At 50.3% G+C, this 23,205-nt stretch overlaps 1 protein-coding gene across 4 annotated transcripts in view; it reads right to left on the bottom strand.

The window, feature by feature from the left end:
• Nucleotides 1-23,205, bottom strand: part of clasrp (CLK4-associating serine/arginine rich protein) — a 60,546-nt gene that overhangs the window by 11,374 nt on the left and 25,967 nt on the right. For 2 of the 4 annotated variants that reach the window (XM_085973315.1, XM_085973316.1), the window contains exons 14-20: nucleotides 16,869-17,114; nucleotides 15,349-15,552; nucleotides 12,160-12,199; nucleotides 8,738-8,798; nucleotides 6,605-6,663; nucleotides 4,353-4,399; nucleotides 735-817 (exon numbers count right to left, since the gene is read on the bottom strand). In XM_085973315.1, the coding sequence (XP_085829441.1) occupies nucleotides 735-817; nucleotides 4,353-4,399; nucleotides 6,605-6,663; nucleotides 8,738-8,798; nucleotides 12,160-12,199; nucleotides 15,349-15,552; nucleotides 16,869-17,114 (740 nt within the window). Of the gene's footprint in view, nucleotides 1-734; nucleotides 818-4,352; nucleotides 4,400-6,604; nucleotides 6,664-8,737; nucleotides 8,799-12,155; nucleotides 12,200-15,348; nucleotides 15,553-16,868; nucleotides 17,115-23,205 lie in introns of those variants that run through there. The other 2 variants (XM_085973317.1, XR_015074537.1) reach the window with 2 other exon arrangements.

Raw genomic sequence — 23,205 nt, forward strand, 5'->3', positions numbered from 1 at the left:
CACAGAATGTACAGCACAGATTCAGGCCATTCGGCCCAACAGACCCATGCCGGTGTTTATGCTCCACACGAGCCTCCTCCCAATCTATCAGCATATCTAAAGACGGCACCTCCGACAGTGCAGCACACCCTCAGCACTGCTCTGGAGTCTCTCAAGTCTCTGGAGTGGGGGACTTGACCCCACGACCGTCTGACTCCGAGGCGAGGGTGCTGCCCACTGAGCCATGGCTGACACTTATCAGCACCGTGTCGTCCTCGTCTGATGGCTCAATTCTACAGTGTGCAGAGCATTCACCCCTGTCCTCCCGGCTTCCCAGAGTAATGCAGGGAGCTGACAGATGCTGAAAGGAAGTTTCCCCCTGGCTGGAGAGTCTAGAACCAGGGGCCACAGTCTCAGAATAAGGGGTCTGCCATTTAGGACTGAGATGAGGAGAAATTTCTTCACCCAGAGGGTGGTGAATCTCTGGGATTCTCTACCCCAGAGGGCTGTGGATGCTGAGTCGTTGAGTATATTCAAGGCCGAGATAGATTTTTGGACTCTAGGGGAATCAAGGGACGTGGGGATCGGGCAGGAACGTGGAGTTGAGGTTGATGATCAGCCATGATCTTATTGAATGGCGGAGCAGGCTCGAGGGGCTGAATGGCCGACTCCAGCTCCTTATTATGACGCTAAATATTGTGCAGCAGCGAGCGGAATCCCTTCATACTAGGACGTCGTTGACAGCTAATACGCACCGTGCCTCGGCGAGGAAGAGCGGCTTCTTCTCGGATACTCTTTCTCCCACTCGTCTCTCTCTTTATCTCGGCGTTCTCGCTCCCTGCACGGCGAAAGACAAAAAAACAGAAACCAGCACTGGCATCGCTTGTGCACCCAAAAACGCTGGCGGACAATCGCGCAGTTCCACACTCCCCAGCTGTCTGGAGCGCAGGATGTTTCCGGTGGGCGAGCTTCGAACGAAACTCAAATTATTTCTCCCCCCCCCCCCCCCGCCACCCGACCACTGAACCTGGCCAGGCTATGTCCACCAGCACTGGACCCTCTCCAGCAACGTTCCCTCTTAAGCTGCCAGACCCGCGTCGCCTGGGACCGGCTTTCTCAATGTTAAAAAAGAAATCACACAACACCAGGTTATAGTCCAACAGCTTTATTTGAAATCACAAGCTTTCGGAGCGCTGCTCCTCCTTCAGGTGAAGTGGAGAAATGCATAAAGACACAGCTTATATAGTCAGAGAATCATGTCAGATGTTTACAGGTAACCTTTCCAACTGCCATTTATCGCACCTCGGCAGATTGACTGCTGTGATTATCTCTCTGCCGAGGTGCGATAAATGGCAGTTGGAAAGGTTACCTGTAAACATCTGACATGATTCTCTGACTATATAAGCTGTGTCTTTATGCATTTCTCCACTTCACCTGAAGGAGGAGCAGCGCTCCGAAAGCTTGTGATTTCAAATAAAGCTGTTGGACTATAACCTGGTGTTGTGTGATTTCTTACATTTGTCCACCCCAGTCCAACTCCGGCATCTCCACACCTTAAAAAAGAGTGAATGGGGCCGCATCGGGAAAAGAAAATTCGGGGGAACATTGCCGCACATGCGCGGAAATTTAAAGGGGCCGCGCAGTAAAAGAAACAAGCCGCGCAGAACAAAGTGCAGTTTCCAGGGAACTTTTTTTTCTAGGGAGGCCATTATTCACGCGCGATTCTAACCTAACCCGCGTGGCGGGAACAGTGCAGGTTTGAGTCGAGTGCCTGTTCCACGCCCCGCTCACTGTTACTCTCTCGCTTGACTGCAATGGGACATCAAACCGGACTGGGTGGGAAAACAGGCCCGAACCTGTTGGGCGGGCGAGGGTGAATTCGGGGCTTCGGTGTTGGCTTGGCGTTCCGAGAGCAGCCGAGCCCAACCCGCTCTCATCCGATGGCTACGGGCGGGCATTTCCCAGTAGGAATCACCAGGAACGGGAACCCCGGCTGATTATTGCACCCCCCCTCCCTAAGCCGGGAATCGGGGAGGCAGTTTCAGCACCTCAGATTCTGGCTCTGGCGGCGATCAGCTGACGCAGAACAGGCCAGGGATCACATCTGTTAATGTCTCACTCACTGAGCCACTGGAGAAGCTGAACAGCATCGTTAATAACACACTAAACCTGTGCGCAGGAGCTGCACACAGCAGAGCAGCACGGCATCGATATATATGTGAGGGCCGAGTACAGTGCTGGGCACACACACGGCGGGCACTGCTTTTAACCAGGGAAATTCTTTTTTAAGCGGTGGTTGATGAAACAAGGAGCCGAAAGCAAATTCCAAAGGCAGCTTAAAACAAGACATTGCAGTGTAAATACAGGAAAGATGTGATTACACTAGAGAGGGTACAGAGGAGATTTACGAGGACGTTGCCAGGACTGGGGAATTTTCGCTGTGAGGAAGGACTGGATCGGCTGGGGTTGTTTTCTTTGGAACAGAGGAGGCTGAGGGGGAGACTTGATTGAGGTGTATAAAATTATGAGGGGCCGAGAGAGAGTGGATGGGAAGGACCGATTTCCCTTCGCAGAGAGTTCAATAACCAGGGGGCAGAGATTTAAAGTAATTGGGAGAAGGATTAGAGGGGAGCCGAGGAGAACTTTCTTCACCCAGAGGGTGGTGGGGGGTCTGGAACTCACTGCCTGAAAGGGTGGGAGAGGCAGAGACCCTCAGCACATTTAAAAAGTACTTGGATATGCACTTGGGATGCTGTAACCGACAGGGCTACGGATCAAGAGCTGGAGAGTGGGATTAGGCTGGGTAGCTCTTTGTCGGCCGGCACGGACACGATGGGCCGAATGGCCTCCTTCTGTGCCGTAAATTTGTGATCCTATGATAAACGATCGGATTAGTTTCGGCTCCACTCTGACCCATCTCATCAGGAGACACGTTGAGCTCAGGAAGCAGCTTGGGGGATAGTCAGGAGTTTAACACAGAATAAGCAGCGTCCGAACACCTTTACTGCCGATACTGCCCTCTGCTGGAGAACTGGAAAATGTCCGAGCTCGTCAGCAGGTCGGCTTTAGTTAAGGATACCGTCAAACCTTTCTATTCTATACTGAACTATGCAGAACGAAAAACAGACTGCAAGCCCCACAATGGCTCGCACTGAGCCCAGGAAGGTCAGGCTTTAAACCTTGGCTGGTGGTACACTCCCTGATCTCGGAAGGGCAGTAATTAGAGGGGTGCAATTGGCCTCAATGAGCAAAGTACGGTGGGGAGCAATGATCCATTTAAACTGCAAGGCCGCGCAGCCGGCTCTTAAATAGGAATTTTTAAATGGCCCGCACAGCTCATCTGCCGCTGAAACCCTCATCCATGCCTTTGTTACCTCTAGACTTGACTATTCCAACACACTCCCGGCTGGCCTCCCACATTCCACCCTACGTAAACTTGGTGATCCAAAACTCGGCTGCCCGTGTCCTAACTTGCACCAAGTCCCGTTCGCCCATCACCCCCTGTGCTCGCTGACCTACATTGGCTCTCGGTTTAGCAGCGCCTCGATTTCAAAATTCTCATCCTTGTGTTCAAATCCCTCCATGGCCTCGCCCCTCCCTATCTCTGTAATCTCCTTCAGCATCCCCCCACCCCGAGATATCTGCGCTCCTCTAATTCTGCCCTCTTGCGCATCCCTGATTATAATCGCTCCACCATTGGCGGCCGTGCCTTCAGCTGCCCGGGCCCCGAGCTCTGGAATTCCCTCCCTAAACTTCTCCGCCCCTCTTTCCTCCTTTAAGACGCTCCTTAAAACCGACCTCTTTGACCAAGCTTTTGGTCACTTGCCCTAATTTATCCGTATGTGGCTCGGTGTCAAATTTTTTGTCTTAAAATACCCGTGTGGCGCCTTGGGGCATTTTACTACGTTAAAGGCGCTATATAAATACAATTTGTTGTTATTGTTGCAGCTCCTTAAAGGGCCCACGCGCTCCCCCCAAAAATTAAAGGGAACATTGGTGGGAAGTGTGTGCGGCTGTCGATGGGAACAAGATCGAGCTCATGTCTGATGCCTCGCCTGTGTTTAAGACACCAAGAGTGGGCAAGGTACCAGCGAGAGTTGGCGTCTTTGAAAGAGGGAACCGGTGGAGGAGGGAAGAGCAGGTGAATTGCTGCGTTACCGAGTAAACAAAGCTATTGGCGTCTGCGGCACTGCCCAAACCGTTCAAAAACGCGGGAATTTTAAATTGGAGTTATTTCTCGCTGCCAGATTTCGATCTGTGCAACGCCATCCGTTTACGATCAGTGAAATGAGACTGCGGCCACGTTACAGCAAGTTACTGTGCAGAGAGCGAGAGACAGACGGATGGACACGGAGTGAGTAGAAAAGTATTACTTTAGTCGGATTTTTCGAGCCATTGCTCGCAGCTCATCCTCGCGCTCCTGAAAGAAACAGAAACACGGTTCAATATAAACGAGCCTCCTTCAGCCACGAGTAGATCATTCTGCGGTTTCTGCAGGTAACCGAGGCTCCTCTCCGAACAGCTGGGCCTGAATTTGGCTGCCTGTCCCGTGCGTCCTCTCCCTCAGTCGCCACTTTCCTGTTCCCCTTTCCTGCCGCTCCTTCTCATCCCCCCGTCCCCCTCTTCGGATCCGTCACCTCCCGATCTCCACTGCCGTGCACTGTGCCCCTCGTGCTCTCCCCAACTCTACTCTCCCGGTGACCCGCTCCCTTCCCCACGATCTGCTCAAGCTCGACGATCTAAACCGTGACCTAAAATCCCCCCCCTTGCCCTCTGTCGTAAGAAAACTACTAGGCACTTGGTCTAAGCGTTAAACAAAGCTTTAATCAACTGTTTTACAACATGGAGGTCTAGTTGTGTCCTTCACTAGTTCCCGTTAAGAATGTCCTGCGCAAGCTGGGCCCGTGCCCGAGTATTTATACTCTCCCTGGACAGCGCCACCCGCAGGCCGCTCAGTATTATTTCATAAGTCTTTCATGAATGACTGATTCATGTCACCCTCTCTTCTCCAGTTTCTCTGACCGCTGCTACCTCTTGCTCAACGTCTACATTTTGATCAAACCCCATCGATGCCGTTCTCCACCCTTGGAATAAACTACCCTGCCCCCCCCCCGCCAACACCCTCTCTAACTCCCAATGCCCCCTCTCCCCTGGTCATCCGCCACCATAATATCGCCATCACTGCTAACGTGAACAGCACCCTGGTTTCTGGCTTCAATGTCCTCACCATGTCCCTCAGTCTCCTGTGTCCTGCCTCGCCACCCCCCCCCAACCACCTCGTCAAGTCTGAGGGCAGCAGGCTGGCCTGATGGTCCAAGAAATATTTTGTCCCTCGCTCTGTGGCCAAGCAGTCCTGCGCCGCCCGAGGATTAACCTCACTGACAAACTACTTCCTCTGACCACCCCCCAAACTGCCTGTCCGAGATCGGAGATAGCAACGGTCTGTGACACACATGGAACCAAACCCCGGGACAAGGCGGATAAATATACACTCCTGGATTGCTTTCAAAAGCTTCCCGGGGAGAGGGGAAGAAAGAGAATCCAAACCGCGGCCACATTTGGCCTGGAAGCCCTCAACAAGCATCGAGCCGTACAGCACAGGAGGCCATTCGGCCCATCGTGCCTGTGCTGGCTCTTTGACCGAGCTCTCCAATTAGTCCCACTCCCCCCTGCTCTTTCCCCAGAGCCCTGAATTTTTTTTCCTTTTTAAGTATTTATCCAATTACCTGTTGAAAGTTACGATTGAATCTGCTTCCACCGCCCTTTCAGGCAGCGCATCCCAGATCACAACAACTCGCTGCGTAAAAAAAAGTCTCATTCCGCCACCCACCCCCCCCTTGGCTTTTTTGCCAATTACCTTCAATCTGTGTCCTCTGGTTACCGACCTTCCTGCCAGTGGAAACAGTTTCTAAACAGAGAAAAATCCCAGCTTCTCCAGCTAACTGAAGTCCCTCGTACCATTCTGGTAAATCTGCTCTGCACCCTCTGCAGGTGACCTTGGATATATAAATGTATAAAATGTAGGTGGTGATGTGGTCTGAAGCTCAGCTCGGGGCTTAGAAACATAGAAGATAGGAGCAGGAGTAGGCCATTCGGCCCCTCGAGCCTGCTCCGCCATTCAATGAGATCATGGCTGATCATCCAAATTCAGTACCCTGTCCCTGCTTTCTCCCCATATCCCTTGATCCCTTTAGCCTTAAAAAATATATCTAACTCCTTCTTGAATATATTTAATGAATTGGCCTCAACTGCCTTCTGTGGTAGAGAATTCCACAGGTTCACCACTCTCTGGGTGAAGAAATTCCTCCTCATCTCAGTCCTAAATGGCCTACCCTTTATCTTGAGACTGTGACCCCTGGTTCTGGACTCCCTCGCCATCGGGAACATCCTTCCTGTATCTAGTCTGTCTAGTCCTGGTAGAATTTTATAAGTTTCAATGAGTAAAGGTATCAAGGGATATGGAACAAAGGCAGGTTAACTGGAGTTGAGGTACAGATCAGCCACGATCGAACGGAATGGCGGAACAGGCTCGAGGGGCTGAATGGCCTCTTCCTGTTCCAGATTTCCCCCCGTCTGCATCGACATTACACGTAGTCTGAGCGCTGCTGTTGTTAGGGGAGATTACCTGTCGCTCCTGTTCTTGCTGCAGCTGTTTCTCCTGCGCGGCCTTCTTGTCTGCTTTAACTGGCGGCACAAAAAAAACCACAAGGTTTACTTTCTTTTTTTGGACATGTATAAAGCAGTCCCGAGTATACTCGCTCCTGCCCATCTATCGCCCGACTCGCCTTAACCCACCAGCTCCCGGCTCCGCAGGCTACGTCAGTCAGTCAGTACTGCACGCTCCACAAACACCCTTTGGGGGTCACTGCTCCCACAGTGGACACAAGGTGCGTCGGGACTTGGAACAGATCACTCACCACCCCCCACCCCCCTGCTTTCCCTCTCCTGCAGCCGCTCTCGGTTCCTGTGGGCGTCGCTGATTTGCTAATTGCGTTACTGAGCCTAGCCGAGCAGTAAGGCAACACACTCGCTCCTCGGACGGCAAGGAGTTAGCCAGCCTGGGGCCGGCAGCGGGGGAATCATAATTCACCTCAGCATGCCTGGGCTTGGCATCCGCGGGGGGATGGAAGGGGGGAAATCAGTCAGGGTTTCCTTCCTCTGGACTGCTGTCCGGTGACCCTTTGCGAGTGTTCGCATATTGTGGGCATTGGGCGATCAGGTTTTGGCCGTGATGCTCTACAGAGACGAACAAGCACTCAGCGGTCACTGTTCAAGGTCGTGTGTGAATACCACCACTTGGGTGGTATACTGGAGCGCAACTTGCACCTGTGGAACGGTACAGAAAATAGCGCAATAGGGGAGCTATTCTGAGGCACATGGTTGGGACAAAGCAGAAGGAATTTTACTCTGTATCTAACCCGTGCTGTACCTGCCCTGAGAGTGTTTGATGGGACAGTGTAGAGGGAGCTTTACTCTGTATCTAACCCGTGCTGTACCTGCCCTGAGAGTGTTTGATGGGACAGTGTAGAGGGAGCTTTACTCTGTATCTAACCCGTGCTGTACCTGCCCTGGGAGTGTTTGATGGGACAGTGTAGAGGGAGCTTTACTCTGTATCTAACCCGTGCTGTACCTGCCCTGGGAGTGTTTGATGGGACAGTGTAGAGGGAGCTTTACTCTGTATCTAACCCGTGCTGTACCTGCCCTGGGAGTATTTGATGAGACAGTGTAAAGGGAGCTTTACTCTGTATCTAACCCGTGCGGTACCTGCCCTGGGAGTGTTTGATGGGACAGTGTAGAGGGAGCTTTACTCTGTATCTAACCCGTGCTGTACCTGCCCTGGGAGTGTTTGATGGGACAGTGTAGAGGGAGCTTTACTCTGTATCTAACCCGTGCTGTACCTGCCCTGGGAGTGTTTGATGGGACAGTGTAGAGGGAGCTTTACTCTGTATCTAACCCGTGCTGTACCTGCCCTGGGAGTGTTTGATGGGACAGTGTAGAGGGAGCTTTACTCTGTATCTAACCCGTGCTGTACCTGCCCTGGGAGTGTTTGATGGGACAGTGTAGAGGGAGCTTTACTCTGTATCTAACCCGTGCTGTACCTGCCCTGGGAGTATTTGATGGGACAGTGTAGAGGAAGCTTTATTCTGTATCTAACCCGTGCTGTACCTGCCCTGGGAGTGTTTGATGGGACAGTGTAGAGGGAGCTTTATTCAGTATCTAACCCGCGCTGTACCTGCCCTGGGAGTGTTTGATGGGACAGTGTAGAGGGAGCTTTACTATATATCTAACCCGTGCTGTACCTGCCCTGGGAGTATTTGATGAGACAGTGTAAAGGGAGCTTTACTCTGTATCTAACCCGTGCTGTACCTGCCCTGGGAGTGTTTGATGGGACAGTGTAGAGGGAGCTTTACTCTGTATCTAACCCGTGCTGTACCTGCCCTGGGAGTGTTTGATGGGACAGTGTAGAGGGAGCTTTACTCTGTATCTAACCCGCGCTGTACCTGCCCTGGGAGTATTTGATGAGACAGTGTAAAGGGAGCTTTACTCTGTATCTAACCCGTGCTTTACCTGCCCTGGGAGTGTTTGATGGGACAGTGTAGAGGAAGCTTTATTCTGTATCTAACCCGTGCTGTACCTGCCCTGGGAGTGTTTGTTTCTGACACACAGTACCACACATCCATCACCTCGAAGGGCACAAAGTTAACAAAAAAAAAACCCTGCAAGGTTAAAATATACAACCCAGGAGATAGATCCTTACATTGTTTATTCAGCGCCTTCTGCATGCGGAGTTTAAGCTTCTCCTGTGGTGTCAGCTTCGGCTGAAAGAAAAATACAGTGATATTTGCACAGGGCAATATTCCACCGGGTCAGACAGTGTAAAATCCTGCAGCGGCGTCTCGAGGGGGAGCAGGGCAGAATGCTGCTCAGTTTTCACCCTGGAAACTGCAACTGCCTTATCGACAGCCAACCAATCGGCCTGTGGGGAAGCAAGAGCACGACGCAGACCAGGGAGATTTACATTAAAGTTCCACCATTTCAAGTCACATTTAAGGGTTTCTCTGTAACCTAGAAGAATGCAAACATAAAGCAAGGGCTTATTACACACAAAACATGCAGCAACGTTTCAATAAAAAAAAACAGAAGCAATTTGATTTCGAGTTCTCTGCAATATAATATACCAAGGCTATGATAACCGTGCCGTAAAGCACAGCTAGGGGGCAGTGCTGACCCACAGTGCAACAAAGCCTCTCCCACAGCATGAAAACAACAGTGCTGGAAAGGCCACAGATCGCAGCACTAGGCCATTCGGTTTAATACCTAGCCCTTCGGGAAGTTACCATACAGTACCGGTCTCCGGGACGCTCAACCCAAGGGTATGACAGCCAAACATGGAGCACCCGGTTGCAATTTTACAGTTGAACATTAAAAACAGCTCCTCGAGCCTCAGTCACGCCAACATCAAAAAATAATTCAACCAGTTTTGGATTCTAACCTTTTGGGAGTAAAGTGTCATTAAAAACTGACAGAACTGATTTTCTGTAAAGCTTTGGACATTGGATTATACAGAACTAACGGCGTTAAATGCCGCAGTGAGGATTCTTGCGCAGAGATCTCCAGTCGGTGACCAGTAATATATTGGCAAAAGAACCAGAGGCGACAGGAGGAGAAAATCTTTGACGCAACGAGCGGTTAGGATTTGGAATGTGCTGCCTGATAGGTTACAGATTCAATAGCAGCCTTCAAAGGGGAATTGGATAAATGCTCAAAGGAGGAAAAAATTGCAGGGATATGAGGAAAGAGCGGGGGAGTGGGACTGACTGGATTGCTCTTCGAAAGAGCCAGCGCAGACTCGATGGGCCGAATGGCCTCCTTCTGTGCTGTACTATTCTAGGATTGAAAGCGAGCTTTGCTAAGGCGGCTGGTCACTGTTACAAAAGTGGCAGAATGCCAAAGGTTCACAACCTCTCCAAGTGAAGAAATTTCTCCTCGTCTCAGTCCGAAATGGCCGACCCCTTAGTCCGAGACTGTGATCCCTAGTTCTAGACCCTCCAAGCCAGGGGGGGAAACAGCCTCTCGAGCATCTATCGTGTCAACCCCCTTAAATAATTTATACGTTTCAATGAGATCGCCCCTCAATTCTTCTAAACTCTAGGGAATATAGGCTTAAAAGATTCCATAGCACTATTCTTAGAGCAGGTGAGCTCTCCAGGTGTCCTGGTCGACATTTCTCTCTCATCCAAACATTGGTGATTACTATTGGTGCGCAAATTGGCGGCCACATTTACCTGCATAAGAAGTGACTGTACTTCCAAAGTAATTTAGTTTGTGGCTGTGAGGTATTTTGGCTATTTAAACAAAGGTTCTTTCTTATCCACAGCACGATTGTCTTTGGGTGGTTAACACAATCATAGAAATTAGAACAAGGGATCCACGGACAGGGGGTCCCAGGGGCTCTCCAGGGTCGCGCCAGCACTTGCAGGTGGTATCGCTTCACACGGAAGGGTTTGAAAACCACTTCCTTGAACAGCTGCTTTTAGGAGTGCAGGGCGAGGCAGGTGGTCACCCAACACACGCTCAACGCCAACCTGTAAAGCCCCCAGGATCCCGTGGTTATTTAAACCCTCACCGTGCCTTTCTGCAGAACTCTACATGGTTATTCAAAGGGTTCGTGCACCATCCTGCTCTTTGCTGTTTTAACTTCATAAAGCCCGACATGAATCTTATTATTCATGTGGAAATGACTTATGAAATAATACTGGGCGGCCTGCTGGTGGCACTGTCCAGGGAGAGTATAAATACTCGGGCACGGGCCCAGCTTGCTCAGGACATTCTTTAACAGGAACTAGTGAAGGACACAACTAGCCCTCCATGTTGAAAAACAGTTGATTAAAGCCTTGTTTAACGCTTAGACTAAGTGCCTAGTAGTTTTCTTACGTCAAAGCCCTCATACCATTCAAACCTCTTCCGAAAACCTGTGAATACTCATTAGTCTTATTCCAATCACCTCTGGTGTTTCCCCCCGCCCCGCCCCACCCCCCTCTGGCTGGTGCTAACTCTTTCTGGGGTGCAATTCCACAAGAGTTGACCATTTCCTTGCATCTCGCTCAAGTACCTATTCGTGCGCGAGGCAGACCGTACACGGGCCGTTCGATTGCGGAAGCTGCGCCCTCGCTTGATGGTCGCGCTCACACGGGCCAAAAGGAGCCACTTGACAGCGACAAGTGGTGGGAAAGATGGCTGGTTTTATTCCTCCTTGGCACAGTGGCCGCTGAGCACCGCCTCAACGGGCAGCCCAAAGCGAAATCAGCACTGACTGGCGCTAAGAGCGTCGGGACTTCCTAGTCTGTATGACTCAGGAGATGCATATATTCGTTAAACCATCGTCTAATTCAGGAGTAAATTTTACTGGAACGGTTGCAGTAGTAACGTGGACCAGATCTAAAACAAGTTGCGCTGTGGCACTATAAAGCCCATTCAGTTAAGACTGGGAAACTGTCTCTGCTGTTGCACACGTTCGTCTGACAAACACAAGCATCTTTTACATACAAGATGGCCGACAGAGTTGAGACACACCGCGGAAGCTCACTCCACAGCGCCCCCTAATGACTAGAATCTGCAACTACACAGTGACGGTTGACATAGCAAAATTGAACAGGAAATGCTACGTGGTGGCATAAAAGCGTAACCAAAAAATGGCAATGAGATTAAGTAAGTTGGACTGGAAGTGCGCATCGTACAAAATATAGGCAGCAGCAGTCGACAGCTGGCGAAGTGGACAATGAAAAAACCTGCAACAAATTCTAAAAACCCCGTAACAAATTCTAAAAATATATTTGCAGTAACTTTATAGCATTCATAGAATCACAGGAAGGAGTAAAATGTTAGAACCAACAAGGCCAGTCTCGTCGACAAGTCTTGGCCTTTGAATTTTTAGCACGGTTTGAGGAGCGCTGAAAGGGAACATCTTAGGAATGCATTACAATAGAACGGTTTCAGTGTGTGCCAAACTGATGTGCATTCTGCTTTTGTGTTACCGGTAATACGGCCTCAAGGACAATTTCAGGTTAGAAAGAAAAGCGACTATAAGTTGCTGAAAGACTACTTGAGGCTGCGTAAGTGTTTCTGTGAGGTTTTCAGAGGGGCTGTGTTTAACGGAGGTGAGGTAAAATTCTTACTGACTTTGGCAGCTCCGGATTCTTTACCCACAGGAGTGTCAGACCTGGAACGACAGAGAGAGAGAGAGACCAAAGTTCAGAGAGCGCCTAGGAAGACACAACGCATTTAAACCAGCAGCTCGGCGAGTTAAATGCACCACCTGGCGTGGTGCGGAACAATACAGATCAGCAGGTCCCAGGTCCAATCGCTGGGCTGCGTTGCGTTTCGCTCACCAGCCAGCAGCAGATGCGCTGCGAAGGATGAAACAAAAATCAACTAATGTCCGAGCTTCTGTGAAACCTACCGGATTGTGTGTGTGTGTGGTCGTGTCTTCAGCTGCCTGGGCCCCAAGCTCTGGATCCCCCCTCCCTAAGCCTCTCCATCTCTCTCCTCCTTTAAGTCGCTCCTTAAAACCCACGTCTTTGACCCAGCCTTTGGGTCACCTGGCCTAATATCTCTATGTGGCTCGGTGTCAAAGCTTGTTTTCTAACATTTCTGTGGAGCGCTTTGGGACGTTTTTACTACGTGAAGGGTGCTATACAAATGCAAGTTGCTGTTGTACACAGAGGTTAGGTGAGGGCAGGATTCAGTTTAGCTATGAAGCCCTCCTTGGTCAAATAGCAGTTAGGTACAGCAAGCAATTAGGAAAGCAAATGGTATGTTGGCCTTTATTACAAGAGGATTTGAGTATAAGAGCAAAGACTGCCATTATACAGGGCCCTGGTGAGACCACACCTGGAGTATTGTGTACAGTTTTGTTCACCTTACCTAAGGAAGGATATACTTGCCATAGAGGGAGTGCAGCGAAGGTTCACCAGACTGATTCCTGGGATGGGGGGATTGTCCTATGAGGAGAGATGGAGTAGACTAGGCCTATATTCTCTAGAGTTTAGAAGAATGAGAGGTGATCTCATTGAAACATACAAAATTCTTACAGGGCTTGACAGGGTCGATGCAGGGAGGATGTTTCCCCTGGCTGGGGAGTCTAGAACCAGGGGTCGCAGTCTCAGAATAAGGGGTCGGCCATTTAGGACTGAGATGAGGAGGAATTTCTTCACTCAGAGGGTGGTGAATCTTTGGAATTCTCTGCCCCAGAGGGCTGTGGAGGCTCAGTCGTTGAGTATATTCAAGACAGAGATCGATAGATTTTTGGACTCTAGGGGAATCGAGGGATATGGAGATAGTGCAGGAAAGTGGAGATGAGGTAGAAGATCAGCCATGATCTTATTGAATGGCGGAGCAGGCTCGAGGGGCCGAATGGCCGACTCCTGCTCCTATTTCTTATGTTCTTATAGCCAGGCTGTACTCAATATGCAGACTCACACATGAGGAGCGGGCAGGAGAGCAAGGAGCAACCAGTGCCTTTGGGTCTGTGTCCCAGCAAGAGTCAACACCTTGAGAGGAGTGCGGAAATTTGTGTTGAGTTGGAGATGTACAGAAAATAGTAAAGAGTCATTAACACAGGCCACTGAGTAGGAGAAAGAAAGAAGGAAAGACTTGCATTTCTATAGCGCCTTTCACAGCCTCAGGACATCCCAAAGCGCTTTACAGCCAATGACATACATCTGTAATGTAGGAAGCGCGGCACAGCAAGATCCCACAAACAGCCAATGTGATACTGACCAGATCATTTTTTGTTTTAGTGCTGTTGGATAAATATTGGCCCCAGGACACCGGGGAGAACTCCCCCCACCCCCTCCCCTTGCTCTTCTTCGAAATAGTGGCCCCGTGGGATCTTTTACGTCCACCTGAGAGAGAGAGAGAGAGAGAGCGCAGACGGGACCTCGGTTTAGCGTCTCATCCGAAAGACGGCAGTTACTGAGCTGGGTTAAGTAAGACCTGGATTAACATCAGCAGAGATGCAGTCGGTAACGAGGGCGGGCACACTACAATCGTACCCTAACTCAGTTTATTGGGCTTAGTGGCACGATGCTAATCGTCACCTTTCTTGAGATTTAGAAAGGGGGCAGCGTTCTCGCTTCGAAAGTGGGGGCGTCCCTCACAAGCACACTAAGCCCCCTCACCAAAGTTCCCTCTAATTTTTTTTTTGGGGGGGGGGGGCGGCCCCTATAACGAGCTGCGTGGCCCATTCAAATTTCCGCACGTGCGCGTTTTTTCCCTCATTCAAAAGCCAGTGACCGGCCTGCGCGGGACCTCCAGACCGCCGCGCACCTTAACGGGAACATTGCCCCCTCGCCCCCCGACTGGTTTCCGGCTGGTGTCCCTCAGCTCGCCCCGAAATGTATTCACCTCACAGCCCCACCGCACTTTGTTCTCAATCCCCAATTACACCCACCCCCAAAAGATGAGTGGGCCCTCGCTCCGCACGGCGCTAAAGGATGGAATTCGGCTCAGCTTTTCGGGTGGGATTGCGTTACCCCCGCCGCCACCCCCAGAACCGGCGAAATACCCTGGGAGTCTGTCTGTTGCTGCTGTATGGTGCTTGGGGGGGGGGGGCAGGGGAAATGAATAACAACTAACACTGTGGCAACAGGAGGTCAGAGGCTGGGTATTCTACAGCAAGTGTCTCACCTCCTGACTCCCCAAAGCCTTTCCACCATCTACAAGGCCCAAGTCAGGAGTGTGCTGGAACACTCGCCACTTGCCTGGATGAGTGCAGCTCCAACAACACTCAAGAAGCTCGACACCTTCCAGGACAAAGCAGCCCGCTTGATCGGCACCCCATCCACCATCTTAAACATTCACTCCCTCCACCACCGGCGCACCATGGCTGCAGTGCGCACCATCTACAAGATGCACTGCAGCAACTCGCCAAGGCTTTTTCGGCAGCACCTCCCAAACCCGCGACCTCTTCCACCTAGAAGGACAAGGGCAGCAGGCGCACGGGAACATCACCACCTCCAAGTTCCCTCCAAGTCACACACACCATCCTGACGGGAATATATCGGCCATTCCTTCATCGTCGCTGGGTCAAAATCCTGGAACTCCCTCCCTAACAGCACTGTGGGAGCACCTTCACCACACGGACTGCAGCGGTTCAAGGCGGCGGCTCACCACCACCTTCTCGAGGGCAATAAATGCCAGCGACGCCCACATCCCGTGAATAAATAAATTAATTAATTAAAACAGGACAGCGGAGGGACGTCAGCACCTTCTCCTTCGCCGAGTTGTTCCACCCCCTCCCACCTCACAGTAACATGCACCAAGAAAAAAAGGTGTTCACGGGGACGAGTAGTGCGAAGTCATTCTCACTTTTTCAGTTTTTCGCCCATGGCGGGTGAAGCAGCCACTTTCCCCAGGCTCTCTTTGAGGGGGGACAAAGACTTGCTCTGGCTCTGAGAACCACTCAGGGTGTCGCTGCTGCTCCGACTGCTGCTGTTTCGGTGCCGGCTCGAGCTGTAGCTAGTCCTGCTGCTCCGGCGGTAGCGGTCATCCGAGCGGGAATGACTCCTCGATCTTAAATGGGAAGGAACGACACATTAACAGCCTGGAGGAGGTGCCAAGCACATGGCTGATTCGAGCATGAACCGCTTCCCCGCGCCTCCGCACTTCTCTCCCCATCTCTCCTGAAGGTGCTGACTATTGCTGGGTACGGTTCCACAGTGGCGCTTGCCTCTGGCACCTCACGCAAGTATTACACGGAACTTACAGCTCAGAAACAGGCCATTCGGCCCAACTGGTTTATGCTCCACATGAGCCTCTGCATCACAGGTGCAGGAGTCGGCCATTCGGCCCCTCGAGCCTGCTCCGTCATTCAATGAGATCATGGCTGATCATCCAAATTCAGTACCCTGTCCCTGCTTTCTCCCCATATCCCTTGATCCCTTTAGCCTTAAGAAATATATCCAGCTCCTTCTTGAATATATTTAATGAATTGGCCTCAACTGCCTTCTGTGGTAGAGAATTCCACAGGTTCACCACTCTCTGGGTGAAGAAATTCCTCATCTCAGTCCTAAATGGCTTACCCCTTATCCTTAGACTGTGACCCCTGGTTCTGGACTCCCCCGCCATCGGGAATATCCTTCCTGCATCTAGTCTGTCTAGTCCTGTTAGAATTTTATAGGTTTCAATGAGAGCCCCTCTCATTCTTCTAAACTCCAGCGAATATAAGACTAATCGACCCAATCTCACCTCATACGTCATTCCTGCCATCCCAGGTATCAGTCTGGTGAATCTTCGCTGCACTCCCTCCATGGCAAGAACATCCTTCCTCAGATAAGGCGACCAAAACTGCACACTATACTCAAGGTGTGGTCTCACCAAGGCCCTGTACAACTGCAGCAAGACATCCTTGTTCCTGTACTCGAATCCTCTCGCTATGAAGGCCAGCATACCATTTGCCTTTTTAACCGCCTGCTGCACCTGCATGCTTACCTTCATCTCACCCCAACAGCATATCCTTCTATTCCTTTCTCCCTCACGTACTTATCTAGCTGCCCTCTCAATGTATCTATACTATTCATCTCAACATCTCCTTGTGGTAGTGAGTTCCATATTCTCACCACTCTCTTGGTAAAGAAGTTTCTCCTGAATTCCCTGTTGGATTTATTCGTGACTCTCTTATATCAATGACCCCTAGTCTTGCTCTCCCCCACGAGTGGAAACATCTTCTCTACGTCGACCCTACTGAATCCCCTCATAACCTTAAAGACCTCCAACACATCAATCCTCCGCCTTTTTTTGTAGAAGAGTGCCAGCCTGTTCAATCTTCCCTGATTGGTATAACCTATTGTTGCTGTATCACCACTTCAATTGTCGACCTGATGGCATACCTGGATCGCCTGCGGGAGCTGATGTATCGCGTCCGGTCGGCTGAACGAGACTGTGAGCGCGAACAGCGGCGTCCATCGCGGGGCCCCCCTCTGCTGTAGCGCCCGTGGGACCCGGAGTAATGCCTGTTGCGCGAGCGCGACCGGGAGCGGGAGCGGGAGTACCGGCTCGACCGGCGGTGTCCGCGGGACCGGTGGCTGCGAGAGCCCGACCGAGATCTGGAGGAGGAAGAGGAAGAGGAACGACGCCTGAGGAAGAAGAGAAAAAAAAAATGACAATCAACAGAATAAATTACATCCCCGTCTGCAGGCACCAAGACCAATTACGCTGCAACTTTCTGATCCTCAAACCCACACAATCATAGAAAAACAAATGCAAAAACACCAGGACGCCCGATAGGAAAGCAGAGCTCCTACTTCAGAATTGCAGGGTCAGCTTGGCTCAGGTAGTTCCACTCGCCGCTGAGTTAGGTGGTTTTGACCCACTCTGGGATTTGAGCACATAATCTAGCCTGACTCTCTGCTGCAGTACTGAGGGGGATTGCTGTATTGTCGGAGGTGCCTTTCTTCAGTTAAGGTAAGGCAACGTTAAAATGAGGCCCCCGTCTGTTGCGGTGGTTCTGGAGGATGTCAGAGGCCCCCACCCATGGCACTATTTAAGGAAGAGCACAGAGCTACCCTCTGTGTCTTGTCTAACATTCCTCCTTTGGCCACCACCAACAAAGGCAGATTATCCGGTTGTACATCTCAATGGTTTTGCGGGATCTTGCCGTGTGCAAAATGGCTGCCGTTTGCCTGCATAACAATCGCTGCGCTTCGAATCAACATTGCGAGACATTCGGAGGTGTTCTAGAGAGAGAGAGAGAGGATGAGCAGTGCAAGTCTGTTTGGTTAAAACAGCCCCAGCCTTCCCGTGAATCCTTGCTCAAGTGCCCTGAAGATCATCTCTCTCTCTCTGGAACACCTCTGAATGCCTCGCAATGTTAATTTGAAGCACAGCGATTGTTATGCAGGCAAACAGCGGCCATTTTGCACACAGCAAGATCCTACAAAGCCATCGAGATGTACAACCAGATAATCTGCCTTTGTTGGTTGTTAATGTTAGTCAAGACACAAAGGGTAGTTCTGTGCTCTTCCTTAAATAGTGCCATGGGGGGGGGGGGGTCCTTTTAACATGGAAGCTTCGCCCCCGCCGAGATTGGCTGCGCACGGTTCAGTTTACTATCACGTCCGCTTGTGTTTAAACAACGCCTTTAAAAGTAGAAAAACCATTCAAGGCGCTTGAGGCCCGTCAACACCCAGCACAAGTGCCGCTTGCTGCCCACAAGCCAACGCGGTAGGCTCCAGGTGAATATTCTCCTTATAAATAACACATGCGCCGGAGGTGGCAACACGTCTTATTGAGGTATCACTTGTACAAAATGTTGTATCCAGCCCAGTGCTACCACTGCCTGCATCCTTGATCCTTAGAAAAAAATCCTTGCGTTCTTCAGCTCCAAAATTAAGGGCATCTGCTCTGCCACCTCCTGGCCCCTCGACCATCTCTCCTTAGCCTAGCTCTTAGTGAAATCATGAACTATTCCCTTGATTTAGGCGGTTAGCCATCTTCAAAACTGGCACCATCACACCACCCCCTTTAGAAATAACAACAGAAAATGTTGGAAAAACTCAGCAGGCCAGGCAACATCAGTGGAGAGAGAAATAAGAGTCAACGTTTCAGGTCGAAACCCTTCGTCAGAACTGAAAAAACACAGGAAATGAAACTGATTAAAAGGCCAGTTTGGGGGCTAGGAAATGGGGATGAAAGAACAAAAAAGTGAAGAGACATTAAGAGGTATTCAAAACCAGACGTGTTTCATTTCCTGTGCTTTTTCAGTCCCGACGAAGGGTTTCGGCCTGAAACGTTGACTCGGTTTCTCTCTCCACGGATGTTGCCTGGCCTGCTGAGCTTTTCCAGCATTTTCTGTTGCTATTTCGGATTTCCTGCATCCGCAGTATTTTGCTACCCCCTTTAGAAAGCCCACCTTGCACCCCTGCGTGCTCACCAATTACTGCTCCATTCCTAACCTTCACTTCCTCAAGACTCAATGCAAACCACCGCCACGCCACGCCCGCCAAAGTATCCCGTTTGAAATTCCCTCCAGCCTGGCTTCTGCCCGCTCACAGCAGCAAACCCGTGACTCGGCACCTTATCCCCCCCACCCACCCCCGACCGCTCTACCCCCCTCCAACGATCCTTCTCTGCGGTTCACCATTTCACGTACAGCTCCAGTAAAGGCTTCTTCTCCCACCCGCTTCTGCAGTGTCTATTTATGGGCTTGTCCTACTCCTCATTTACATGCTCCCTTCCAGCAATGTTATCTGTAAACGTAGGGACAGCTTCCACATCCATGTCGAAGACACCCAGCTTTACCTCTACACAACCACCCTAGAAGCTACAGCCAATGCTGTCCAACTGCCTATCCGATATCAAACGGCTAACGCACTGGCAAGACTGAAGCCACACTGTTCGCCAGAAACTCTTGCCTCGCAGCCCTGGTTCCATCCCCCTTCCCATTCAGGTGGATCGCAACACCGAATAGCTTCAGCGGCCTGCTCAAGCCTTCGAAGCTCGCATCCAACCTGCCATCAAGGCCTCGCACCTGTCCCAGCGCACTCCCGCCCGCCCACCCACCGCTAAAACCGTCATCCACACCTGTGACACCACCAGCAGCCAAGTGTCCCTTTAACCCAGAAGGCCACAACCCGCATCCTATGTAGGATAGAGAGTACCTGCAGGGTTCAGTAACCATTATTATATAACTGTGTGAAATTGTGTTAAAAACCTAAAAAGCCTGTATAAAATGGCGAGTGGCTGAGACCAAAGCAGGATGGGAAATTATGCCAACCTGACTAAAAACCTCCGTTATAACTTACTGAAGTAATGGAATGCGGTGCTGAATAAACACGGAGACTGTCGGAGACATAGAATTCGGTAACTTTATGGAAAAGAGATAGGAGTTGGAGACATCCTTCATGTTTAGAAAACACCTCAAGGGTGTTCTGTAAAGTGAAATTCTTAGAGAAGGGTATTTTGTTATGCACAGAAAGAGGCCTAGCGGGATCAATGAGGTCATAAGATGATTGGCAGAGAGAGGAGGGACATTTACCAGGTGTCAGGGAGCTAATTACTGCCACGTAGGCAAAATGGGAGAAAAAGGGTATAAAAATGCAGACAGTGAACACCGAAAGCAGCGCGAAACCAGAGGACAAGAAGCTTCAGTCAACAGAACACAGCAAGAGAAGAAAGAGACCATGACACAGTCACCCAGAAGGAATGACGGGTTTTCAGGGAACAGACGGCGACTATCCTCTTGTTAAGTGTTACTTCTTTGTACTGGATGGTTTATACTTAATAAACCTGTTTTACTCATACACAATATACCTGTACCTGGAGTGGTTTGTGTAGTCACGGACAAATTATTCTAAAGAGCTTTAAAGCTACACCTATCCTGTGCCAACCTTCTCCAGGACTACGCCCTAGCAGGGACCCTTCCCTCAAAGGATCTGGACTATTTGGTGGTTCCCCCTGCCCCACCATCTCCCGCAGAGCTTCATTCATCAGACCCCATGCTTTCAACGATTCCAAAACCTCTCCGCTTTGCTACCTCTCTCTCGTCTTCAGAAAAAACACCCCCCGCTGGGGCTACACTTCAGTCTACCTTCCCCGACACCGGGTCTGGTGCTCACAATCGCCCCGTGTGTGAAACAACTCTGGGCTGCTCCACTGCTGGTCGTTAACCTTGTGCCACTCGTTCCAATGTTGCAGTTAATGCAGTCGAAGTGGTTGCTGGCATAAGAGGGACCAATATCTTGGGAGCAGAAACACAAGAACACAGCAGATCGCACTTATTTTAATTTACGCCAGTTACTGAAAAAAACATCAAATTATTCCAAAAGGGAAGAAACAGCAAATATACACGGCCAAAGCCCCACAGTTTAGAACAAGGGAACTATTAGGACCAAGGACAGGCCATGAGACTCCAAAAAGCCTGCTCTCCACTTCAATGGATCTCCCTGCTCAGTTATACTACAACACTTGTGGGCGAACATTATCTACCTGATTTCGCTTTGTATTCCTTTCTAATGTTTAACTTGCGTCTCCTGCTGTTTGAACCCGTCACTGTACGGAATAATTTGCCACAGTTCGTCCCCATCAGAAGCTTAAAAACCTCAGCTAGGTCACCTCAAAGTCCTCTCGTTTCCAAAGAAAACAAGCCCAACTTCCTCAACTTAGCTTAGCTTGCAAAAAAAGACACCAGCTGGACAATGAGAAATCAAAATTGTAAAGCCAGGTTTACTGGACCTCAGTGTTCAGAGTCTCCCTCTTCCTCTCAGGGAGTTAAGATTTACACAGCATTTTAAAGCTAATGGAAAACTGGTGTTTTTTATTTTGTAATCATGAAGATAACAAACTCTGGACACCAATGGCAAAGACACTCGCTCACTCTCTCAATGACACGGGGCCTGTATATCTGGTCCCTACAGCGCGGCCAGCCCACCCTACCTGCTATTCGGCCTGCCCGCCCTCTCCGAGATTAGCACTTACTGCTTGGGCCTGCTCACCCCCACCCCCCAGTGGCATGGAGCTTACTGCCTGGCCTGTCTACCCTCCTGGCAGCACGGAGCTGCACACCCTGTCTAGGCAGTGCACGAGGCGACTCTGTCTCACCCCAAGCAGACATGTCAACCGTGCGCCAACTCTTTGTGCGGGGAAGGGCTAATATGCAGCAGTAGAACGCGCCAAGGAATGAATAGACAGACTTACTTTAGATCTGTGATACCCATTCCAATTTACCCATGTGTCTGTACCTCAGGGGCGTCTGAACTTGTGTGTCTTTGTGGGTCACACGGGTGCATAGCAGAGAGACTTGGGGGCCACGTGTAAAGTTTGAATCTACAGGAAACTTTTTTTTATCCGGCACCGACGGGACGCCGGTTCATCAAAAATTCCGGATCACCGAGCGCTATAGCAAAAGATACGAGAGCCGAGAGCTCCGTATAAAGCAACAAACCCTGTTGCTTAGCAACAGGTTCAGAACAATGGCCACAAATTACAAGCATCTCTGTAGCTTAGCAACAGCTGCAGCCACGCCCTTGCACAGCAACAGATGGAGGAAGGCAAGTAATATGAAGTATGAACCTACTCCTGAATTTTGCCGGTTAACCGAGATTTCCGGTTATTTAGGTGCCGGCAAATCTAAAGTTTCCTGTACGTTCCCCTTAATTGAGACATAAATCAAGCTGCTGATATAGTGATTTAGGATTTATCCACCATAGCCCGTCCCAAACCCCCCCTGGCCCACGCTCGTATTAAAAATAGGAAGTATGAGCGCAAAGAGGCCTGAGCGGGTTTGGCTCGATGGGCCAGAGAGACGGGGCTCAGGGCCCTGCAGCCTGGGTGCCCTGATGCTTCAAGTCAAAGCTCTGCAGATCAGATACAGTCTGAACCTCCCTCAGACACAGTACGATCTACTCATTTCACACTGTTGGAAGTCCTGACCTCCCCCAGTCTCCTCTCCTCTCTCTATATAACCCAGAGGCTTTTCAGAGCCACGCTTGCGGTCAACTAGCCACTGCTTTCTGATTCATCTCATCTTCTCTGCTACCCAATTCTAACTTCTAGAGTACAAGGGGGTAGCAGTTATACTGCAGCTGTACAAAGCCCTGGTACCTGGAGTACTGTGAGCAGTTCTGGGTACCACACCTTAGGAAGGATATATTGACCTTGGAGGGAGTGCAGCGTAGGTTTACCAGAATGATACCCGGACTTCAAGGGTTAAGTTACGAGGAGCGATTACACAAACTAGGGTTGTATTCCCTGGAATTTAGAAGGTTAAGGAGTGATCTGATCGAAGTTTTCAAGATATTAAGGGGAACAGATAGGGTCGATAGAGAGAAACTATTTCCGCTGGTTGGGGATTCTAGGACTAGGGGAGCATAGTCTAAAAATTAGAGCCAGACCTTTCAGGAGTGAAATTAGGAAACACTTCTACACACAAAGGGTGGGAGAAGTTTGGAACTCTCTTCCGTAAACTGCAATTGATGCTGGGTCAATTGTTAATTTTAAATCTGAGATTAATAGACTTTTGTTAACCAGAGGTATTAAGGGATATGGGGCAAAGGCGAGGATATGGAGTTAGGTCACAGATCAACCATGATCTCATTGACGAGCTTGAGGGGCTAAATGGTCTCCTCCTGTTCCTATACCCTTTTCAACAATGACAACGTGCCTTGCACTGCGCGAGGCCCTGACCTTCCTCAAAATTAAACAAAACACAAGACCGCTAAATGCAAAGGC

Source organism: Somniosus microcephalus, chromosome 34, assembly GCF_052327205.1.
Source record: "Somniosus microcephalus isolate GS21.2 chromosome 34, FLI_Smic_1.0, whole genome shotgun sequence".
Taxonomy (NCBI): domain Eukaryota; kingdom Metazoa; phylum Chordata; class Chondrichthyes; order Squaliformes; family Somniosidae; genus Somniosus; species Somniosus microcephalus.